Source organism: Pan paniscus, chromosome 7 (assembly GCF_029289425.2).
Source record: "Pan paniscus chromosome 7, NHGRI_mPanPan1-v2.0_pri, whole genome shotgun sequence".
Taxonomy (NCBI): domain Eukaryota; kingdom Metazoa; phylum Chordata; class Mammalia; order Primates; family Hominidae; genus Pan; species Pan paniscus.
In genome coordinates this window covers 23,812,058-23,837,531 of record NC_073256.2, presented here as the reverse complement: position 1 = coordinate 23,837,531, position 25,474 = coordinate 23,812,058, and the positions used below count along the sequence as shown (strand labels likewise).

Below are 25,474 nucleotides of genomic sequence, written 5' to 3'. Positions count from 1 at the left end.
AAGCCAATCAGAGGATGCATTTTCCCAGAGAAGGAGCATCTGAAGAGTTTAAGACCTTGGGGAAAGAGAGTCTTGCTGCTTGCTTGTGGGACTTGCCTTGGAAGGTAGATAAGTTCACTGCATCCTGCAACTTTTTATTTCTGGTGAGTTCTCCAAGCACTGAGATGTGAACTGGCCTCATTCCCCTACAATGATACTGTTACCAGTAGAAGAGATTCCAGTTACTGGCAGCATAGCTGCATGGGTCCATAAGCAACTTCAGTCCTTGCCTCCTCAGAAGAAAGAATTCGACTGAAGGGCATACAGTGGAAAAAGAGACTGAGCGGTAAGTTTCAGAGCAGGAGTGGAAGTTTATTTTAAAAGGCTTTAGAACAGGAAGGAGAGGAGAATTCTCTTGGAAGAGACCCGAGCAGATGACTGAAGGTCGAAGAAAGAAAAGAGAAGAGCCTTTAACCTTGATCCTGTGATGGGTTTGCCTCTTTCCCATGATTCTTCCTTTAAGGAGAGTTTCCAGCATGCACAGTGCTTTCCTTACCCTTTGAAATTGAGCATGCACGGTGTGTTTAGGGAGTTATATGCATGTCCATCTGAAGCTTTCTTTCCTTTTCCGGTGGAGTGTGCCCCCAGAAGATTATGCTTTGCCATTTTGGTCTCTTAACATGCATGCCCAAGAAGTTGCTTCTTCCTGGGGTCTGCATTTAATTAACATTTTTGATGTTAACAGGTGTAGACCATCAGGAAATGGCCTCTCTGGTGCTGCCTAATTATCATTTTTAGAGAGGCAATGTGATAATTGACAGGCCATCACCTGACATTTCTAGTGGGTAGGGGAAGAGCCCTCTCCTGCCCTGCTCATGCTCTTCTACCTGTAACAAGACAAGCCTTGTATATCATTAGACATTTGTCCCATCAAGGCAGCATCTCATTATTACATTTTATTGTGTGAATTGTCACTTCACATTCTCATATTCTGTGTTCACTATTTGTGTGCCTTTTCCATTTTTGTTTTGACCATATCTCATTATTTTAACTGCCTCCTCCAAGATTCTAGATCTGCATTGGCCAATATAGTAACTACTAGTCACATGTGACTATAAACTGTAAATAAATTATAATTAAATAACTAAATGGCATATCCTTAGTAGTAATAGCCAATGTTCTGGCCAATCTAGAAATTCTGTAACTACATATGAGTGGTAGTTACTGCATTGGACAATGCAGATATAGAGAATTTCTTTCATCACAGAAAATCGTGTTGGGCCTGTTGGCTACCACTTATTTTTAAATTCTATTTGTGTGGTTTATAGTTAAATTATATTCTGCTTCTCTATATTCATATCCTTTCACAGATTTTCTCAAGTAATTTTTAAATTTCATTCATTTACCTTATTGAGGTAAGTACTTAGATTACTTTTTTAAAATAATGTACAGCAAATAATTTTTCCATGGATATTGTTTTAGCTTTATTGTATTGGTACTTTTATGTACTATATTCAGGTATTATTATTTTTCATAACGTACTTTAAAAATTGCGCCAAGTTTATTTAAAATAGATTTCTCCCTTGATTTTCAGATGTTAGATTCTGTCTTCTATTGCTGTATTTTAATTTAGTTTAATTTTATTGTATGTAAATATGTTGCATATTCCTTTTCTTAAAATGTGAGATATTTCCTCTCTCCTGTTACACAAACTTTGTATGCAGTGTTCATTATGCACTTTAAAAATAAATATTTTGTTTCAGGGCATGGTGCTTTCACACATAAAACCTTAGAATAATTTTAAATTCCATTGCACTTTCACCATTCCTGAACTGCTTTGAATATATTGGATGTTGGAAGCCATGAGAGGCTTGCAATCCTATCAGGATAATACGATTTTCCATTTATAGTGTAATCTGACTTGCAATCCCGTCAAGATAATAGGATTTTCCATTTACAGTGTAATCTGATATATATTTGTTTTGGTTTCATACTTTAAAAAAATCTATTCTCTTTTACTCTGTGGTGATCTTTGCTTTTCTATTTGTTCATTGCTAGAATGTGAGCTGCTGTTTCCCTAGCACCTGAAATGTCATTCAACATTGTATAGCACTGGTGTTGAGAATTGAGAGAATCTACTAAATAATAGCACTTTTTGAGACTGCAGTTCTGAATTTAAGGACGGGAAAGGACAGGCAAAACAATATAGACATCAGCTATTTTTACTGAAGATCTGTTGGAGAACATGGTTGTGTTGTCCAGGAACTTAAGACCTAATAATGCATTCCTAATACTTCACTAAGTTGTGTCTAAATAGCCGTGAAAGGGCTAGGAAGTCACAAGTCGGCCTCTTAATTTTTACGGGTGCCCTTAAAATATTAAGATAACATTGAGGATGCAGAATGGTTCCTTCCTCTTGACTTTTTAAGAGATCTGGGCCGGGCACGGTGGCCCACGCCTATAATCCCAACACTTTGAGAGGCGGAGGCTGGCGGATCACCTGAGGTCAGGAGTTCCAGACCAGCCCGACCAAAATGGAGAAACCCCGTCTCGACTAAAAATACAAAATTAGCCGAGCACGATGGCGCATGCCTGTCATCCCAGCTACTCAGGAGGCTGAGGCTGGAGAATTGCTTGAACCCGGGAGGTGGAGGTTGCGGTGAGTCTAGATCGCGTCACTGCACTCCAGCCTGGGCAACAAGAGTGATACTCCGCCAAAAAAAAAAAAAAAAAATAAAAGAGAGAGAGAGAGAGAGAGAGACATCTGGAGGGAGAAACTAAGCTGTGCAGGCTCACATCTTGAAGTCACCAAATACATAAGTTGTTATTTCTGCTCTGGCGAAAAGTTTGTCAATACATTTTTTTCCATGAATTAATGAAAATTTTAGACTCATAAGTTTTTAAAAGTTTCTCCTAAAGATTGCTTGTGTATGTATGTGTTTTAAAATATATTTAATCTCTACATCTTGAAATAGTTTTTATAGATACCACACAAAAGTCCTTTATGAAATAAGTATGATTTAACTTTCTTATAGTATTTGTCCTTTTTTTTGTCCCTGGCACAGTCTGTATATGACCAGTTAAATGACTTTTCGTTCATGTTTGGGTTATCATTACACACAAATATTCTCTAAAGCCCAAATCTTATTTTGATATTCGAGGAAGAGTTTACATGGTAATAATATTAAGGGTTACAGCTGGTTTCACTGAAGCTTTGTAGGCATTCTCTAATATCTTATTTTTTTGAAGGAATATCTGTTCTGCTTGAATTATAGACTACATAATACATGTACTGTCAGGTACATTCATGGAAGGGACAGGCAGATGGAGTCATATGTTACTGGAATCTTGATGAACAGATGTAGAAAATAGTCCAAGGAATAAGAAAAAAGTTGATATTGAAAAGTGCTTGTTGAAGTATGTAAATGTGCATTAAATGTGGCAGTAAAAATAGACACAATGATGTTTGGGAACTGGGGTCTAAATGCTGGAGTCCCCAGAATCATAGAGAACCTTGGTTAGGGGAGTAATTTTGTCAAAAAGCAAGAAGAGGCAGTGACAGGCAGAATACAATTAAAAGTATTGCTGGGCCATTTTCTAATTTTGTAATTTTGCCATATTGTTCAAACCCTGTTGATCATTTATTAAATTGGTAAATAAATTATAATCAGCAGGGTTATTATGAGGGTTAAATAAGGAAATATATGTACATCTGTAAGCACAATGTCACAATTAATACAAAGTTACCCTTTTTATTTTTCCTGGACTTCATGTACAAATGGGTCAGTAAATTTTTTGTTTATGACACACAATTATCACTTGCACATAAAATATACTTAATTATTTTTATATTTTTAGCAGGGAAATAATACATGCATGTTTCCCCCGTCTCAAACACATACATTCATATAAACATATGCACCTATATACCTACATATCTATGTACGAATATATACATGGACATCGGTATTTCTCAGCAAATATGTATCATGATAATCAGAGATATTGCAGCTAACAAAGAGTAATATAAACCATGATTGCAAGAATTTTAGATACCATGTTAGTAAAACATCAGATTGAGCTGCTAAATTTCTCCCACCCCTAAGTCATTTTGTATTTTCTGAGCATCCTAGAGGATTGTGACTGTATACACAGGACAGAAACACCATGACTCAGGGTACTCCTGCTAATTTCCAATGCAGGAGATTTTAAGAGCTAGATTAGCAGGATGGGAGTGTTGACCCTCTAAGTGAAATAAATCCCTCAATTGATTATCCCCTTCCTAAAACAGATTTTTTTTTTGAGACAGAGTCTCACTCTGTTGCCCTAGCTGGAGTGCAGTGGTGGGATCTCGGCTCACTGTAATCTCTGCCTTCCGTGTTCAAGAGATTCTCCTGCTTCAGCTTCCTGAGTAGCTGGGATTACAGGCAAGCACCACCATACCCAGTTAATTTTTGTATTTTTAGTAAAGACGGGGTTTCACCATGTTGGCCAGGCTAGCCTCAAACCCTTGACCTCAGGTAATCCACGTGCCTTGGCCTCCCAAAGTGCTGGGATTACAGGCGTGAGCCACCACACTCCATCCTAAAACAGATTCTTACTTATTTCCAAGTTCCAAGGGGAAATACAAAAGTCAGAGTTGAGTGAAAATAAAAGTGGAGTAAGGCTTCAGAAGGCTGTGGTGGGTGTTGGAGAAACATTGCTAGGGCATAAAGCTGGGATAATAAAATATGAGAAATCCCAGTGTTTATCTATAGGTGGAAATCATATTCCACATGTGGATGGAGTCAGGGATCCCTGTGTTTTAAAATCAGTGAGGGACTTGAATATCTGGACTTGTGCCAATTAACATACAAAACTCCGTGCTTTTGATGTTCTCATTCACAAGATATCTGTGTTCCTTCTTTATTAGCAACCATAGTCATAGGCTTCTTAATTTTGACCATGGGAAAAGAAGAGAGGCCTCTGTGTGTTTGTGTCTGTTGGTTAGGCTGTGGTGCAGCTGGTGTCACACTTCAGTGAAAGTCTGGCTTTTCATCACAGATTGATGTGAAAATTGTGCACAAAACTGGTGTCTCACATGTTCTTTCTCCAACCTCAGCTTTTCTTAGTGCCTAAAGTGTCTGCAAGTGGAAATCCAGAGGAAGACAGAGAGAAACTGAGTTCCTGACAATGCATTCACTAGTGAGTAGGGGATGCCTCTTTCTACTGAAATTATACCCATATTGCTGGCAAATGGGCAGTTTTCTCCAATTTGCATGGGTGTTTCATTTTTATTCTTTTTGTTTGTTTGTTTTTATGATGTAAAATCCACCCCGCCTGGGTGTTCCAAATGCAGTCAGGAGGCTTTCAGGTATCTGGCCCCCCATTAAGTTTTCTCAGGACTCTAGGTTGGGTATCGTGTGTCAAAGACTCCTAAATTATCAATATAATTTCTAATATTGCACTACTTTATTCCAGCCCCAATTAAGGCTATTTACAAAAAAAGACATGAGAGGTTTCATTCATATATTTCTTTTTCTTCTATCCATCCTATAATCTCATAGGGAAATAATTGACCCATTAACTGTACTGTTGGCTGAAATAGACTTAGGATTGTGATGAATGCAGGCGATAGAGATGAGTGAAGAGCAGAACATCACAGCCCAACAATGAGTCTGATGTTCTAGCAGCTGAGTTCAATAAATCCAGTGTGATAGGACTTGGGCAAGAGCTGTGCAGTGTTGAGGGAAAAGAAGAGTTTGATAAAATGTATTTGAGCTTTTAAAAACTTTGTGAAAGGACAACTAAAGAAGTTATTATTATTCTTATCCCCATTCACTTTACCTTTTGGTAATTAACCTTTTTGCCTTCTGGTAAGTGAAAGTAACATATAAGAAATATAATTATTTAATTATGGTTGCACACTCAGAAGAAGGAATATGGTAGATAGAGTACAATTTAGGGTTCTGTGGAAATGCTTTATAAGGGCTGGTTAGAAAAAAAACAATGAAGAGGCTTTTGAAATCTTTGAACAAGTGAAGTGAGAAGGTAAATTTAAAAGAGAAACAATGATAACTGATGTTTGGATTGTCGAGAGAAAGTTGAGAACAGGAGGCTTCATATCACAGGAATCATCAGACTAAGATTTCCTCAGTATAGCAGCCTCAGCAGTCTTGTCTTGTGCTGCTAGACTGTCTTTAAGCCTTGTCATGAACACCTGAATTATATAACATTAGAGAGACTACATATATGAATTGAATCCTATATTCTGCATAAAGCTTGTTCAGTTCTGAAGAATGCTGGAGTCTGGTTCATTACTTTCTAACTTTTTAATGAATAAGGGACCAATGACTTATATTTAATAAATATTTGCTAGATAGGAAACACGTTTTCTATTAGTTCATTAGATTATTCAAAACACATCATAGGTCTTTTAACCATTTGATTGGTGAGAAACCTGTGGTTCATCTGGAGAAATAATTTATTTCATCACAGTCTTGCTTAAAAAGTAGTAAATCATAGTTATATGCCTTGTGACAAATCTGTAATTTACTTGAAATTCATGGTAAATTTCATTTTATTTATGAATGTTCAAGTGAAAATTTTATAATCAGTTATGTAGAGGTGATCAACACATTACTGAAAAATGTCTGGGTTATATTATGCCACACCTCATGCGATATTTCTTTATAGTAAAGTTTAATGGATTCAGAGTGGGTATATCTCTGTGAGTGAATCTGAAATGCAGATACCAGCTTAGTACTGAGAATGAACTGGCTGGAACCCAAAACACTGAGTATTCTGCATACCCAGCTGCTAGCTATGTCATCTCAGCCTTCCTCTTCCGGACAGTGAAAGGAATTTCTCTGTCTAAAGTAAAATGTCTGTGATGTTTTAGAAGAAAGTGACTTTTGAAGATTTAGCTATTGACTTCACCCAGGAAGAGTGGGCCATGATGGACACATCCAAGAGAAAGCTGTACAGAGATGTGATGCTGGAAAATATCAGTCACCTGGTGTCCCTCGGTGAGTCCCTCAACATTCACGTACATGTGTAGACGCACATTCAGTCATTCATTCAATAAGTGTTAGAACAGCTTCCCCATATCTCACTCTAATCTCTTCTCTGATTCTCTCACAGATCTCATCCAAAAAAGGTTTGAACTCTCTAAATCTATCTGAAATAAATAATCTTTCTTTTTATTTTATTTTATTTTATTTAGTTTGTCACTCAATTAGAGTGTAGTCTTGACAAGGATTTCATGGTTTCTTTGGTACTCAGTCTCTAATACTCATAACAGACCTGGGAACTTAATGAATATTTTCAGTGTATTAAATTAAATATTTTCTAAATAACTCTTCTGCTTTAGTCTATGCTTAGGCTGAGACCAATTAGTGAAAACAATAGCAATATCTTTTCCATATAGAACACCAATTATTTTTGTAAATCGAATTTTTTTTGTTGTGCGTGAGAATAATAATAAACACACTGTGCAGAGATTTAATTACTCTCTTTCTGAAAAAATTGTGTACTATGCATTGCGTCTTGGAACTTAGGCATGGACTCAGCATTCATAGGTCCTGACTGTTTTGAATTTCCTTTTCTTGATGGACCTTCGGTTTGGATTTATTTTCTAGTCTCATATTGGGTCAGAAAAATCCTGGGGAGTTTTCTGTGTTCTAGGTCTTGTGGCCTGAGCTGACCTTCACTGTTTTTATTCTTCCTTGATAGCCTGCCTTACACTTGGTGATAATGCACATTTATTGACAGTGAACTCAAAACACATGTATTCTTTCCACTAGCAGGGTACCAGATAAGCAAATCCTATATAATTTTGCAGCTGGAGCAAGGAAAAGAGCTGTGGCGGGAAGGAAGAGAATTTCTTCAAGACCAGAATCCAGGTAAGCAACAGGGTCCTGTGCTCTAATAGGAGGAGTTGCTTTGTCAATGAATAATATCAGTTGAATATTAATTAGTGGTTTTATTAAATGAGTGATAATTTCTAAAATGTAGGTTAGGCTACTGGAGCAGAATTCCTTAGATGTTATTATCATTTTGTTCATGTGTCAGATGCTACTCTTGTGTCCTCTTTTTTTTCTTTTCTTTCACTTTTGGGAAAAGGATAATTCATATACTTGGCTGGGGTTAAACTTTCATATGCTGACTCTTTTCCTGATATCCCTGTGAAGACTATCCCTCTTTTTACCTGCCTGATATCTCATCTCCATTTTAACTCTTTTCACATTTTAATTTTAAAAATCTTTTCTAATTTCTGACACTGTACAATCTATTTCTTCTATTCAAGTAGTTTCTTCATTTGACACACTTGCCACATCTAAGTGTCAATTTTTGAAAAAAGTACGTGGGCCTTGGGGCTTTTCAAACAATTTTATTACCATAATACCAATGTAACAATTTATTTTTCAATTATTTCAGACAGGGAAAGTGCCCTTAAGAAAACACACATGATATCCATGCATCCTATCACCAGAAAAGATGCCTCCACCAGTATGACAATGGTAAATTTTATAGCTGTGTACACCAGTCATCTAAGTTAAAGACATGGTAATGGGTTAAGTTAGTAATGAAGCACAATCACCTGAGTGTAATTAGGCTGGCATTAAGTGTTTTCTAAGCAAAGAAAAAAACTGGAGACTTTGAATTTAGTGAATACATTGACCTGTGTTCTAAACCATAACATGAGATCTCTAAAATAGAGCAAGTGCATATACATTGCTCATGCCCAGACATTGAAAGATATTGATATCATCACAATTATGCAATAACTCTACAGTTGAGATGTTACAGAAGAGAACATATCTGTGTCTGCAGGAGATAATGTGTATGCAAATGTCAATCGAGAAAAATGACAAGACAAGTCTCAATCATTTTAGGAGATTTATTTGCCAAAGTTAAGGACATGCATCCAGGGGACAGGTGTATGCCTTTCTCCAAAGATGATTTTGAAGGCTCCAAATTTAAAGGGGAAAGGTGGGATATTGAGAAGTATACAATTTTCATGTAAAAGGTGGGTAGAAAAAATAGTCATTCATGCATTTTTCTGGCTCAGTGAATCTGGATTTTTTTAGATAAGATGACATAAACAAATGAGGCAGAGGAATAATGCAGGAAAGCTGCATTTTACATAAGACAACATAGACAAAATGGGGCAGGGAAACAATCAGATATGCATTTGTGTCTGGTGAACTGGGGATGACTGCACCTGTAAAGACAAGTTATCAGTTTGCATTGCCATGGTGTAATTTTAACAGCTCATGAGGAATTTCCTCATGGGCAAAATATGGGGGAGGCGTGTAGCCTTTCATCTTGTAGCCATATTATTTAGGAACCAGAAGGGGGAGGCAGGCTTGTGTGACCCAGTTCCCAGATTGATTTTTCCCTTTGGTTAAATGAGTTTAGGGTCCCAAAATTTAATTTCCTTTCACACAAGAAACATTGGAAAGCTTTCAACTGGGGTCTACCACTGAATGGTTGGTCTAGGATTCAAAGGTAGTGAAATGAATGTATAGATATATGTGGGTAAACCATTAAGAGCTTTTAATCTTTGCCCCAAAGGAGAATTCTCTCATTCTGGAGGATCCTTTTGAATGTAATGATTCAGGAGAAGATTGCACTCACAGTTCCACAATAACTCAGTGTTCATTAACTCATAGTGGAAAGAAACCCTATGTCAGCAAACAGTGTGGAAAATCCCTTCGTAATCTTTTGTCCACTGAACCACATAAACAAATTCATACTAAAGGTAAATCATATCAGTGTAATCTATGTGAAAAGGCCTATACTAATTGCTTCCACCTTAGACGGCACAAGATGACTCACACTGGGGAGAGGCCATATGCATGTCATCTATGTAGAAAAGCCTTCACTCAGTGTTCTCACCTTAGAAGTCATGAGAAAACTCACACGGGACAGAGACCATATAAGTGTCATCAATATGGGAAAGCCTTTATTCAATCCTTTAACCTTCAAAGACATGAGAGAACTCACCTTGGAAAAAAGTGTTATGAATGTGATAAAAGTGGGAAAGCCTTTAGTCAAAGCTCTGGCTTTAGAGGAAACAAAATAATTCACACTGGAGAGAAACCACATGCTTGTCTTCTATGTGGGAAGGCCTTCAGTCTGTCTTCCGACCTTAGATGACATGAGAGAACATGCACTGGAGAAAAGGCATATGAATGCCTTTTATGTGGGCAAGCCTTCAGACAATGTACTAATCTTAAAGAGCATCAGAAAATTCACCCTGGAGAGAAAATTACAAACTTCTTCAGAACATATTGTGACTTTAGATGACACGGTGTTAGGAATGACGAAGGTAAGGAATGTGGAAGAGACTTCAGCTGTAGTTGTAGCATCTAAACATGCCGAAGGACTCACATTTTGAAGAAATACTGTAATCAACATGGAAGATACTTCAGTTACCTTTATTCTTCAGTCCACATCAATAAATTCATATGGAAGAGAAATTGTATGACTTGTATGTACCAAAGACTTGTTAGTGATCTGAGCATAAGTGACATGAGAGAGCTGAAACTGTCAATATAATCAACTAAAAGTGTTCAGCAACAGCTATAACTTAAAACATGTGGGACTTTCAGGTAGAGAATCTCTAACTCTGAATTCAGTGTGAAAATGTTTTTATTTGCAATTTATTGCCAAATAACATGAGAAAACTTTACTTGGATGAACCCTTTATTTGTATTTTCTGTGAATAAACATTCAGCCAAGCACAGGCTTGATGTTCACAAGAGAAGAGTGATAAAATGCTGCTAAAATGGAAAATAAGAGAGGAAAGCCTTCATGAGCTAAATAAGAAGGGAAAATCTTTCCAAGGGCAATGAATTCTCTCGGAATACCAAATACTTCTTACTGGAGAAGTTATGCAATGAAAAATCATGAGAAATCCTTTCTTCATAGAGCTACACTTGTGGCACATGTGAGATTTCTCACTGGACAAAACATGGTTAGCATCTTGAAAGGAGAAAATTCTTTAGTGGTAATTCATTTCTTAGTTGACATTGAGTTTCTCACATTGAGGAGCTATCAAACTTGAAAATCACTGTGGAGAAACCTGATAGATTTCTCATCAGAAAAGTGAGTCAAGAAGGTGGACCCCTAGAAAAAACTCTTAACACATACTTTAGCAAAATAATTCAGAAATTTGAGAAAATATCTATTCATAAAAATGTGGCATGTAAATGCATAATAGCAAAGTGACCAGGGAATAAATTGAGTGCAGAATTATATAAGAAATCTCATTAAACTTTTCCAAAAGACCAATACTTACAAATATTGAAAGAATACAATCTGTTGTTGAACAAACTTAGTATGTTGGCGAAGCCCTTGTTTCATTTATGCAGCCCTAACAAATCGATTTGCATCTGCACTCCTTGGGTGAGATTCTTGGTCGAGATTCTACCCCAACTTCTGAGTCTCCCCAGTCTTCAACAGCTCTTTCCTCACAGCTCACCTCCCTTTACTTCAACGTCCACTAAAACCACTTGTTTCCATCCAACCCTCGAGTTGACACACCAGGGATCTTCAGCCCCACTTGCTAGATTTCTCAGTGTGTCATTGCATAGATTTAGCAGGGAAATGGAGGCTGTATCAAAGACACCTTGTATATGCATTTGGGTGTCCGCAGCCCTTTCCTCTGTCTCTGAGCTGTTACCTGGGATCAGAGAATAAGGCAGCTCTTCTCTTCTATCCCTCAGAAGGCTCTTGAAATTTTGTCCCTGGACCCTCTCTAACTGGAAGTAGCAGTTCATCTCATAACACCCCACATTTTATTCCGGTAAGTCCTGAGTTATTACACAGAGACAGACACAGCTGTGCTCCTTTTACTGCAGTCCAGAAGATAAAACACCAGCATGATAAAACAGCTGAACCTGTCAGCCACCTTGCAAGCCTTTCCTATATTTGATTCAATATAGGGATTTCATTTTCCTGAAGCAAAATGAAAGTTCTCACAGAGGGGCCCTCCTCTGCCTTGTCCTCAGAATTGGAAAATGTATTGTCTGTGAAGGAGCCTCACCACTGAACTTAAAACTCAAGAGAAAATGTTTCCTGAATATCAAGTGGGATGACTTGAAATTTTGCCAAACAGGCACAATCTTAATATGATCGGCCTTACTAAGGCTAAATGGCCTTATCCATGGTTGAAATTGACACATCATTATATTTTAAAATCTCCACAAGTGATTGATTTTACTCTGCAGCCAGGGTTGATGTCAAGTGTGAGGATAATGAGCAAGAAATTCAAGCCCTTGGCAAACTGGTTGGAGAGGCAAGGACTGTGTCCAGGCAGAGCTCATATCATTATTTATTGTTTAATCTATTTAATTAAATATGTAATTTACCCACAAACTGTGGCTGACATTATATGTACTCCTGAACCCCATTAAGATGTACTATTTGTGCTGTGAAATTCTATGGGATTTGACAAATGCATGGTGGCAGATCTCCAGCCATTATTAAAGTGTAACACAGAATGCTTGTCTTATTCAAGCTCGTCTTCCCTCCACATAGAGGGAATCACTCGGCTTTTGTATACTGATTTTTGGATTTGCTTCTTTATTTCCATCTTCTTTAATTAAAGCACAAGATATCGTACTCAATTTCCATTTGATCTTCCAAAAGAAATGTACTGAATAATCTACACCTGAATTTCAGTGATTCAGACTCAGGTCCACCGCTAAGGCCAAACGTCCTGTGCTGCCACCTCTTGGCCGACAGAGGGCAATGAAACCCATCGTTCCGGCCATGCCGGGCGCATGCGCGGTCTGCCTCCCGCGACGGGCCGGGTCTCCAGGGAGGACCTGAGTTTTCCTCACCCATGGTCAGGGAAGCGCCATCGCCCTGGCTTTGAGGCTGGGGCCTCCGGGGAGGTTCCGGTAGGGGCTTTGGACAGGCCGCTCTTTTTGCAAGGCCTGAGACGGCCGGCCCTGCGCAGGCCGCCCTATTCCGCGCCCTCAGGACGTCAGTATCCGCCTGAGGCCGGATACCCCCTCTGGGCCCGGATGCCCCCGCTGGGACCGGAGCATCCTCGGCGCTGCCCTCCCAGAGCCCCGCAGAGGCTGAGGTGGCGCGGGGGCGGCCCTGGCTCCGCGAGAAGCAGCGGCAGCGAGGGCTGGAGGACCCGGGCTACGGGGCTCCGGGGCATCTGGCCTGGTTGGGACTGAGCCCATCCAGGGACTGGGACTCTGGGATTCTGTTGTAGGTGGATCTGGGGCAGGCTCAGGACCAAGTCCCTCTCCTTCCACCAAGGAGCGCCCAGAGGCCGGCGGGAGCTCCAGGTTCACCTCCTCCTCCTCCAGGTGTTTACTTTTCCTTTATTTCTGTGAGGCCAGAAATTGTCGCCATCCTTCACATCAGTGAATAGGGACCCTAACACTCATTACCTCAGGTTCATTGTTATTGCCATTAACAGTGTTGGTGGCATTATCACTAAGATCATCGTTGTTGTTATTATTGTCATTCATGATTATTAGCAGATGTGTTCATCATTTTGTCTCACTATGCATATATATATATATATATATATATATATATATATATATATATTTGGGATTGGTTTTGTATGACGTTGAATTGAGCTTCTTTAATCTTGACCAGTGTTGTCAGATTTCTGAAGAGCATTCCAGAGGACATCTCCTGCCTTTCAGCGCAGCCACAGAATTTCGTGGGCACAGGAGAGCACCTAGAATATTCCCCTTTCATTGCACAGCAGCTTTGGGAAATAGTGGCTGCCTGGCTCTGAGATGACGTAGAAAAGACTGGATACTGGGGCAAGTTTTAGCACCTCCACTGGTGTTTTTATGAAGCTAAGAGCACTGTCTCCCAAGTAGACTTAGAATAAAATCTGATGGCTCTAAAGGGCTATGGCTGCCCTTCCTGGGACTTCCTGGGAACCTTTAAACCTTCTGTGGTTCTTGGAGTAGGTAGGTTGCCAAGTCTGTTCCTCATATGGTAGCACCAGTCTTTTCTGGGCCAACAAGAGCACTTAGAATATTTCCAGAAGCTCAGGCATGCCATCTCTGTTCCTCCCTTCTGTTCAGTGGCAATTCCCTGGGTCCCTGGCTGTCATAGAACGTCCTGCAGAAGGTTGGGCTTGGGTGACTTCCTGGCCAGCCTTCTCAGGCAGTCATCTTTGAAAACCTTGAAGAGACTCACAGAGGCCATTCACTGGTATTTCATGACTGCAAGTGGGGTTTCTGGATCCTTGAGTTTACTTGGAATATTTGAATGGCTCTGAATGGCCAAGAAACTCTCCCTGGTCTTAGAAGCTGCCAAAAGCTATTACTGGGCCTCTGAAGAGACTTTTAAATTTTTCCAAGTACATTTGGGCATAGGAAACTTTTCCAGGTCTAGCTGAGCCAGCTCAGGTCGAGTCCTGAAAAACTGGTGGGTATTGGGTGATCTCATCTTATGAAAGAGCAATTGGTGGCAAAGCTGGGTCTCCAGGACAGCTGTGTGTGTATATGTCTGTAGAACATGCCTTGTAGTCATCTTTGGTAACTGAACACCATTTGTGAATGGATAAACTATATTCATTGCTGTACAATAATGAAAAATCCATATTAACAATGGCAGTAATAAAAATATTGATGTATATTAACAGGAATAATGATCATCATGATACTAGTACTAATGGTTTTAATAGTGATAATAATACTAACCCTATGGACTTGGGACATATAAGTTTTCCATAAGTGGATAATAGGCATAAATATTTGGCTGTGTAGGGTTATTTCAAGTCCCAAAAAGCAAGGATGAACATCTAGAACGAGAATAAAAACAATCTGGAAGTTAGTATGTGCACACCTGGGGACTCCTGTGTTAACTTCTGGTGTTTCAGCCTAAGAGAGAATGTTAATATAACCCTGGTCCTGGAACACCATGCTGACCAACACCTACCAGCTTTCAGGAGATAAGACAGCTGGCTGATGGGGCAGGGATCCAGAGAAGGCACGGGTCCACACCTGCACATGTTGCCCAGTGGCAGAGTTCATGACAAGCAATAAGCCCCAGGACAATGTCATTCCCAGCCACCTGGCTGTCATCTGTCTTTCATGGCCCTTCTCTACTGGTACCTCTAGACATTGGCATATCCTCCAGAGGCTGTAGGAGGGCATGATACTCAGTACTCTCCCACCTGCAGGAGGCAAGAAAGATGGAAACAGCTAAATACCATGGCTTCTGGATTTTTTTTGGTGGGCATGGCATATTTTGCATTTGCTTTAACAATGTTGGAACCCAGTCAGTGGCTTGCAATACAGATCTAGATGACTGTGGACACCTGTGGAGATTTTGACAATTTCCAGAAGGTCACATGTTCTTGGACTTTTTCATGAGTTCTTTGACTGAAAAGGTGGTTCAAAGAGCTTCTATACTGACTTAGAAAATGTTGCAGAGGCCAGGTGCGGCGCCTTATGCCTGTAATCCCAGCACTTTGGGAGACCAAGGCAGGTGGATCATGAGGTCAGGAGTTTGAGACCAGTCTGACTAACATGGTGAAACCCCCTCTCTACTAAAAATACAAAAATTAGTCGGGCGTGGTGACACGCACCTGTAATCACAGCTACTCAGGAGGCTGAGGCAGGAGAATCGCTTGAACCTGGGAGTCTGAGGTTGCAGCGAGCCAAGATCGTGACACTGGACTCCAGCCTGAGTGACGGAGCGAGACTCTATCTCAAAAAATAAATAAATAAATAAATAAAAAGGAAAAAAAAGAAAATGTTGCAGACACTCTGGTGAACAGGTAGGCCCTCTCCTGCCACTCCAGATAAAAGTTTCTTGGCCACAAACCTGATTTAGCAATATCCCTTCATCTTAGGTGGGTAACAGAAAGCCATTCATGACCTATCCAAGCATAGATAGGGGATTTGACTTAGAAAACTGTTAGGTGGACTAGTTGGTGAAAGAAAGTGCATTCTAGGGCTCACAGTCCTACACATAGAGTTGCTATCACATAAAGCATATTTACGAATTCTTTCTGAGCCCATGGCAAGATGAGGGTGCACTTCATCAGTCTCCTATGCTGGTATGAATAGGTACCTGCCTGAAAAATAAAAGAATAATTCAGGAAGCCCGTTCTTCTACAGGACACCAAGCAGTACAGTAGGAGTCCTGGGGTTTCTGTGGTATTTATGTTTTAAGGTTGACTTTTAATCATCTTCAGCAAATTCAACAGTCTTCAGGAACATAAAACAATTATTCAACATTGCATAAAAATGACCACAAATATATCCATGATAAAGAACTGTACCAACATAATAATAACATTAATAACAGTCATAATTGTGATGATATAAATGTCAATTTAATGAAGAGAATAATAAAAAAGCAGATATTTAAGAACATATTCCTGTAAGCCTGTGACAATGTTCCCATATGAACCCTCATGTTATTGATTAGATGGAGAAGCTTAGGGCTACATCTTGAAATATCTTCTGTGATGGCAAAGAAGAGTGGCAGTAGGGAGAATAATTCTGAGCCACATGAGAGCATGGGCAAAAGTGGAGATACCTGTGCCATGTGGAAATACATTACAAATGCACTATGGCAAATGGTCTGGCCAGAGTCTTGCCTGACACAGGTCGTACAAAAGCCTTCAGTAGTTCACCCCAAGAAATAGCTGGTCCAGGCTGTAGATGAGAGACACCGGGCAGACAGATCCACACACGCCTCCTGAGTCTCAGAAGTCTGGTGTGCATGGAACATTAATCCCGTAGCCTACTGAGACTTCACCTCCCGGCTGGTCTTCTACCATCTGATTCTTGAGCCCCATCACGTTAGCGTCATCTCCATACTGGAATTGCCAACAATATCTGATGGAGGGTTTCACCCTGGATACTTGGTACCGGCAATGTATGAAACACCAGAAGGGAGGCTCCAGGGCTACCATAGAAGACACATTCAAAAGTTACTCAGGTGATCAAATGGTCATCTCAGAGATTTTCAGTAGAACTGCAGCATTTTGTCAATACCTGAGTGAATGCAGAAACTATCCAGAGACACAGGCATTCTAGGAAGCTCCCTGTGTAAATCAAATACAAGGAATATCTACTTCTGGGCTCAAAAGCTAACTTAGAGAAAAAAAAAGTGAGATGCTGGCAGAAGGCAAATAACTCCACTTCAGTGCCCAAGAGAAAAATGGTTCTGTAACCTCTGAGTTTATTTAGAAAAATTTTGGAGCCTCAGGAAGACCGAGTATATCATTCCTGATGTTTCCAGGACAGATTGGACTGCTTAGGCCTTTGGGAATATTCTAAGTCCTCTCAGGTTTCCATGGGAGACTGTAACTCTACTCCTAGAGCTCACAGCACCCCCGAGCAAGCTCATTGTTTTCTAAATATTCCAAGGAAGCCCATCCAGGATATGCTTGTATTGGTGAGTTTCACTTTGGACTGGCAGGAGAAGACTGAGAATGATACATCCTGAGTTCACTTGGTAAAGGTAGGGGAGCCAAGAAGTCCAGATCTGGAGAGCACCTGAAACACCAGATGGCAGAAGGACAGTAAGGAGGTAAAGTCAGCTATGGAGTTGGAGCTTCATGTTTACTGCATGTAGGATTCTGAGTTCCAGGACTGATGGGCTGGTGGGGATCAGAGACGTGTCTTCCTTGCAGGGAGCCAGGCCAAACCAGCCATCTGGTTGCACTACTGAAAGCTTTTGTGTACCCAGTTGTGGGCAGGACACAAATCACAGTCCCTTCACCTCTGGCTGGTAGTTCTTGATGAGAGAGTTTTGCACACAAATGTTCATTTTAGTCCATGGTCTCCTGCAGCTTGCTTTTCTTTCACCTCCTGTTTTTGATGTTTGCCATCATGGAACACATTTCATAGAGAAATTCTTTGACTCTGACTCCAAATTACACAAGGAGGACTCAATTTGTGAAGTTTTCATATGTTTAGGGGAAGCTCCACATTAATTTTTGTATCCTTATGTTTATATTGTCACCAGTATTAAAATTCACACTATTTAGGTCATTGTGTTCATTATCATGATTATTAATTATTTTTCCTTTATCATTTCTTTTTATTGGTTAATTTTTGTGGCAGCTGTTATATAACAATCACTAGAGTTTCCCTATTCATGAAAGATGTCCAAGTTAATGGAGATAACTGGGAGTGTTACTTTACAGGTATGTAAATACAGATAATCTTGGCTGGACTGTGGCTATATTGTCTGGTGTCCCTTTGAGGGTGAAGCCTCTTGTATTATTCTAAGTGATCTCTGGAGAAAGCAACTGTCTCATAATTGCAGGGATGACTTGAGAAGGCATCCTGAGCCTATGCAGAAATGCAGAAACACTTCCATGATCTAAACAACCTATGTGAAGGCCTGAAAGCCAAAGCAAGATCCTCTTATTACAAAGCTGTCCAACAAAAAGTTTTCCAAGTAACACTGGAGGTCCATCAGTCACTCTTCCAGGTCTGGAAATGCCGGAAATGTCCTCCTTGGTCCTTCTGAGAGTCAAGATCTTTTCAAAATCACCTCAGGAGCCACAGAACCACTCCATCCTACCTGAAATTGCAGGATGACTCTTCTTTTGACCAGAGTCTCAAAAATATATTCGTTGATAGTTTTGATTCCTGGGAGCCTCCATTGCTTGCAAAAGATGTGCCAGGGACTAGACATTTTCTGTCTCCTCACTTGTCCGGGGAAGACTGAAGTTTTACTGAAACACACAGATGGGAATCTGACCCTCTGAGCAGCCTCAGGATTTTCTAAGTCTTCCAAGCAGAGTGGAAATACTGGTGAGGACCCATTGCACCCCCTGATGGTCTGGAATCACATAGGATGATGCTTTCAAACAACTCTAGGTGGAGATACATTTTCTGAGATATTCCAAGGAGGAGGGACACAATTGGACCAGATGTTAGAAGGAGAGCTGAGCATTAAGTGCCTATGTAGTGTTTTCAGCTTGGTGTCCCATGCAGAATGGGAATCTGGGCCCTGGTGTTAGAATTCAGTGTAATTCTGGGTTCCTGCTTTCCTTCCAGGAAATCCCACTTCCAACTGGATGTCTGGATGAACTACTGAAAGCTGCTGAGTGTCCTGCAGCAGGTGAGCTGTGGCCAAAGCCCAAGGATGAAGGGGGCTCCCTTGCTCTGTGACTGTGAAGAGGAAGCCTGAGGTGTAGCAGGCTCTGGCCCCAGAAGTATGGAAAAAATGAGGTAGGGAAGGAGGGGACCTCAGGAGAAGACTGAGGTCTACAGAATCCCAGGGTCAAGGGGATGGTACGGTGTCCTGGAACTGTCCTTGATGTTGCAAGAGGGGTGAGAATCCATCTCCTGAGTAAAAACTTCACATGGGGTGAGGAGGGGAGGCCAAGACAGCGACCAGCCTTACAGCAATTTTAACCAGAAATGGACACAGACCCTGGACCCCATCACAGGAGTGCAGGCCTAGGACTGTCTCCAGGTGATGCATAGCTCCCTTGTCAGGTTAGTGGGTGCAGGGATTGTGACGTCTGCAGGGGTGTGGAAGGCTGGGCAACAGGAGCAGCTTACTGGGCTGGACCAGAAATACTGAACTTCTTTTCCGTCAGTGAAATCCGCTTCTGGGTCAGAAAAAACTGCGAGTTCTAGAGGGGCAGGGCCTAGGAGGAGGTCAGGTCGTGAGCCTTCCTGATTTGACCCCCTCCCACCCCCTGTGTTTCTGGGTATGTCCTCACTTCCACCCAGTGGATCCTGAGTCTCTTCCTTTGAGTCCCTGTGAGTGTGTTGTGTGCAGTGGGGCCGGGCCGCTTCATCCACTGCACGTTAAATGTTTCCAATACTTTCCGGCCAAAGCTTAGAGTTGTCAGACCACTGACTTTGAATGTTGATCTGGTTCCTTGTGGAACAGAGTCATAGCTATTGAAGTTTAAAGTCATTTTCCTGCGTGGATGGTGAAGAGGCAGGCCGTTCAGGCATAACTGCCCTCAGGCCTGGAGGGCTGTGGAGGTCACCGTGGGCGGTGGGTGGATCCGGAACCTCTGTGGCTCTAGACTTTCAACTATTTCATTTTTTCTTTTGTAGTTTTTGTTTGTTGCTTGCTTTTTTACAATGGGAACTAGAATGTAAGATGCCAAACTCAGCCTGTGGGGAACATGGATTTTCACAACAGCAACCACAGAGTGTGGTTTCCATTTCTATTCCCTGTTCATGTGGGAGGCAGAGAAGGAAATCAGGTGCTCAGTTCCAGGGACATCACAGGACTAGGACATGTGCAGTGAGGGTGGAAGGCAGAGGCATTGCTTTAGGAGAATAAAATTACTGCATGCACACACATATGTATGTATATGGATGTATGTACACAAACATGCATATTTATAGATTCTGTTCTCCTTCTGTCTATATAATTTTCTTTATTTAACACTTGATATGATTTCTAAATTTAAATACCTTTGAGACAAACGTGAATTGTGAAGGGATTTAAAAATGTCAGTGAAAAATGGAATTAACAATAAAAATATAAATATAAACTTTATTTCTCAATATAAGCTCTACTGAGGTCCAGACACTCCATTAAGGGATGATCCCAGCCATTCAGTCCATTGCTAAAGAACTGAGGGTAACGGGAATTTAACCGTATCAATGCAGTCTTCTATTATTAACTAAAGAAAAATGGGTGCCCTTTACAGTTATTTTAAGATTAGGGAAAAAAAGGTCAGAAGAAACCAAATCAGGACTGTAATGTTGATGCCTAATAATTTCCCATGAAAACTCTTACAAAATTACCCATGTTTGATGAGAGGAAGGAATAGAAGTGTTGTTGTGGTGCAGAGGGACTCTCTAGTGAAGCTTTACAGGGCGCTTTTCTGCAAAAGTATTTGGTAATTTTCTCTAAGAACTCTCCTAGTAAGCAGATGTTATGGTGCTTTCATCTTACAGAAAGTCAACAAGCAAAATGCCTTGAGCATCCCAAAACCTCCATGGCTTTTGCTTTTGAGAAATTTGCTTTTGCTTTGACTGGACCACTTCTACCTCTTGGTAGCCATTGCTTGAATTGTGCTTTGTCTTCAGGATCTTTTTGATAAAGCCAGTTTCACTCCCTGTTATAATTCTTCAAAATAATGCTTCAGGATCTTGATTCCGCTTGCTCAGAATAGTCACTAATAGCTCTGCTTTTGTCCACTGCTGATCTAGACACAAGGGTATTTGGGACTCATCAAATGTAAAGTTTCTCAACTTTCACGTTATAGTCAGTATTGTGTAAGCTGAACCAATTGAGATGTCTGTGGTGTTGGCTATAATATCTCTTGTTAATTGTCAACCCTCCTCAGTTAGGGCATAGAAACGATTTTTTTCTCAAAAATTGGTATGGATGTCCCTCCTCTGTTGACTTCATCTTCAACATTGTGTTATCTCTTCTTAGAATAAGGTATCCATTTGTAAATGACTGATTCTTCAGGTCATTTTTCCTACAGACTTTTCTTAAAGAATAATTTCACCATTTTTTGTACCCCAGCTTCACCGTAAATTTGATGTTTGTTCTTGCTTCAGGTTTGACAGAATTCATGTTGCTGCCATAGAGGGGCTCTTTTCAAACTGATGTCTTAAATCTTGTTCAGATATGTTAAAACAAGGCCAGGCACGGTGGCTCACGCCTGTAATCCCAGCATTTTGGAAGGTTAGAAAAAATGAAGTTTTTTAAAATTTTATTTTATTTCATTTTAAGTTCTGAGATACATGTGCATGATATGCAGGTTTGTTACATAGGTAAATGTGTGCCATGGTGGTTTGCTGTACCTATCAACCCATCACCTAGGTATTCAGCCCACATGCATTAGCTATTTATCCTGATGCACTCCCTCCTCACTCACCCCCAGACAGACTCTGGTGTATGTTGTTCCCCTCCCAGTGTCTATGTTCTGTCATTGTTCACCTCCCACTTATAAGTGAGAACATGTGTATTTGGTTTTCTGTTCCTGCATTAGTTTGCTGAGAATAATGACTTCCAGCTTCATCCATGTCCCTGCAAAGGACATGATCTCATTCCTTTTTATGGCTGCATAGTATTCCATGGTGTATATGTATCACAGTTTCTGTATCCAGTCTATCATTGATGGGCATTTGGGTTGATTCTGTCTTTTCTATTGTGAATAGTGCTGCAATGAACGTACTCATGCATGTATCTTTATAATACAAGAATTTATATTCCTTTGGGTATAAACCCAGTAATGGGATTGCTGGGTCAAATGGTATTTCTGATTTTAGGTCTTTGAAAAATCACCACAGTCTTCCACAGTGGTTGAACTAACTTACATTCGAACCAACAGTGTAAAAATGTTCCTATTTCCCCACAGTCTCACCAGCATCTGTTGTTTTTTGACTTTTTAATAATCACTATTCTGACTGGCATGAGATTGTATCTCACTGCGGTTTTGATTTGTATTTCTCTAATGATGAGTAATGTTGGGCTTTTTTTCATGTTTGTTGGCTGCATAAATGTCTTCTTTTGAGAAGTGTCTGTTCATGTCCTTAGCTCACTTTTGAAATTTTTAAATTTTTATTTTTTAAGACAGAGTCTTGCTCTGTCATTCAGAGTGGAGTTCAGTGGCACAATCTCGGGTCACTGCAACCTCTGCCTCCCAGATTCAGGCGATTCTTCTCTCTCAGGCTCTTGAGTAGTTGGGATTACAGGCCCGCATCACTACATCCGGCTAATTTATTGTATTTTCAGTAGAGATGTGGTTTCACCAGCTTGGCCAGGCTGATCTTGAATTCCTGGCCTCAAGTTATGTGCCCACTTCACCCTCCCAAACGGCTGGGATTACAGGCATGAGCCACTGTACCCAGCTTTTGCCCACTTTTATATGGGGTTGGATTTTTTACAGCTTTGGGTTTTACATTTAAGTCTTTAATCCATTTTCAGTTCATTCCTGTATAAACGTATAAGGAAGGGGTACAGTTTCAGTTTTCTGCATATGTCTAGCCAGTTTTTCAAGCACCATTTATTATTAAACAGGGAATCTTTTCCCCATCGCTTGTTTTCATCAAAAATAAAATGGTTGAAGATGTGCAGTCTTATTTCTGATATATCTATTCCATTCCATAGGTCTGTGTGTCTGTTTTGTACCACTACCATGCTGTTGGGTAACTGTAGCCTTGTAATACATTTTGAAGTCAGGTAGCGTGATGCCTCTAACTTTGTTATTTTGCCTTAGGATTCTCCTGGGTATATGGGGTCTTTTTTCATTCCATATGAATTTTGAAGTAGTTTTTGCTAATTCTGTAAAGAATGTCCAAGGTAGTTTATGGGAATAGCATTGAATCTATGAATTACTTTGGGAAATATGGTATTTTCATGATATTGATTCTTCTTACACATGAGCATGGAATGTTTTTCCATTTGTTTGTGCCCTCTCTTATTTCCTTGAGTAGTGGTTAGTAGTTCTCCTTGAAGGGGTCCTTCACTTGCCTTGTTAGCTGTATTCCTAGGAATTTTATACTCTTTTCAGCAATTGTAAATGGGAACTCATTTTTGATTTGGCTCTCTTCTTGTCTGTTGTTTGTGTAAAAGAATGCTTGTGATTTTTGCACACTGATTTTGTATCTTGAGACTTTACTGAGATGCTGATAAGCTTAAGAATCTTTTGGGCTGAGATGTTGGGATTTTATAGATATAGGATCATGTCATCTGCAAACAAAGACAGTTCAACTTCCTCTTTTACTATTTGAATATGATTTATTTCTTTCTTTTGCCTGATTTCCTTGGCCAGAACTTCCAGTACTATATTGAGTAGGAGTGGTGAGAGAGTGCATCCTTGCCTTGTGCCGAATTTCAAACGGAATGCTTCCAGCTTTTACCTATTCAATATGATATTGGCTGTGGGTTTTTCATAAAGGGCTCTTATTATTTTGAGATATGTTCCAACAATACCTAGTTTCATGAGGTTTTTAACTTAAAGGAATGTTGAATTTTATCAAAGATCTTTTCTGAGTCTACTGAAATAATCATGGGGTTTTTGTCTATAGTTCTGTTTACATGGTGAATTACATTTATTGATTTGTGTATGTTGAACCAGCCCTGCACCAAAGGGATAAAGCTGACTTGATCTTGGTGGATAAGCTTTTTGATATGTTGCTGGATTTGCTTTGCCACTACTATATCGACAAATTTTGCATCAAAGTTCATCAGAAATATTAAAGTCTAGTAAATACATTGAAAATAATAAAAGACTGATCAAAAGACTAAATATGAATCCTAAGTGTTCTCACAGCTTCTTTATAGAGGAAAAGCATAGTCACACCAAATGAACTTCGCCAGAAACTGTATAGAGTCTGAGATGTTGTCTGAACTACCAGTTACTCATTGTGAGGTGGAACTCCACTAACAATATTTGGTGCAAAATTTCATGTGATGGAAGCTGAGATGTGCTGCAGTTTCAGAGGGACAGAATTCTGGCGTATCTCCCTTTGGCCTATGAGGAATGAAGATTCAGGCACTGAGGGTTTTGTCAAAATTTATAAGATGTAAGAAATGGGGACGTCTTTAGGCCATGAGGCAAGGCCTACAGGTGTAAAGAAATAGCTTCTGACCCAGGGTTCATGAAGTCAGCATAGTGTCAGAGGCGAGGGTGGATTGAGCATAGTATGGTCTTTGGAACCCTTCCTTCCCCTTATTTGTTCACAGGCCAGGTATGGGCACCCAGGGGGCATCTCGGGCCTGATGAGAAGAGTCCTAAAGAGACTGGGGTTGGTCAACTTTGATCACTGTACCTGACGAGAAAGGGACCATGAAATCTAATCAGCAAATAGAGAAAAGGAAGGGGCCATTTCCCACAATCATTTCCACGGAAACACCACGTCGGATAAATAAGTCTGACTGCAGGACAGGGACTGTGCTTCAGAGACGCAGCTTTCGCAGCTGGACGAATGACCCAGAAATTCCCCAAATGCCATTTTTAAACACACCAAATGAGATTTAGTTCAGGGCTTTCTGAATTTATTTCAGTTGAATACACACACTCCTGTGTTTGCTTTCCTTTATTATCAATACAGCTTCGTTCCAGATGACTTACATGCCAGTGGGAAAATTTTCCGTTTCGACTCATGGGAAGTGGGCACCGTGAAACAGGCAAGTCGGTCTGTCTGTTTCCGGCGTTATGTGGGTTCCAGCAAGAGCACAAGTCCCAGGGCGCCTGAGGTCCATTCAGGAACCAATGTAAAAACAGCGAGCCCCGGTAAGAAAGAAGAGCACCGTTCTTATCTTCCAAATGCATTCCAGTTTCCACTATTCAAGGTGGCGAGAATGATCCACGGATGTCCCACATGAGCCAAATTTCACCTTCTCATGCCGACCAACAACTGACGAATGAAACACACCCCAAGAGAAAATACGAAACCGAGTCCCCTGCAATAACCTCACACGCAAACCTACACGTCGGTAGGTCATATTCAGAAATACACACTGAATGTCATCTATCATGAACACAAACACTCAGACAATCCCTCCAGAGCTTCGGAAGACTCACGACCCCAAAACTCGATGTTTCCCATAT

At 40.4% G+C, this 25,474-nt stretch overlaps 1 protein-coding gene across 1 annotated transcript; it reads left to right on the top strand.

Moving 5' to 3' along the window:
• The first annotated feature begins 4,993 nt into the window (after positions 1-4,993).
• Positions 4,994-10,122, top strand: LOC129395879 (putative zinc finger protein 705G). Its single transcript, XM_055107308.2, has 5 exons — positions 4,994-5,163; positions 6,860-6,986; positions 7,767-7,862; positions 8,398-8,480; positions 9,538-10,122. Exons 1-5 carry the CDS (start codon positions 5,152-5,154, stop codon positions 10,120-10,122), a joined length of 903 nt encoding a protein of 300 aa, XP_054963283.1. The 5' UTR covers positions 4,994-5,151.
• Positions 10,123-25,474: the final 15,352 nt, after the last annotated feature.

Coding starts and splice junctions, on each gene's coding strand:
- LOC129395879 (XM_055107308.2), top strand. Junction 6,987..7,766: donor CAGTCACCTGGTGTCCCTCG/GTGAGTCCCTCA, acceptor TTCCACTAGCAG/GGTACCAGATAAGCAAATCC. Junction 7,863..8,397: donor TCTTCAAGACCAGAATCCAG/GTAAGCAACAGG, acceptor CAATTATTTCAG/ACAGGGAAAGTGCCCTTAAG.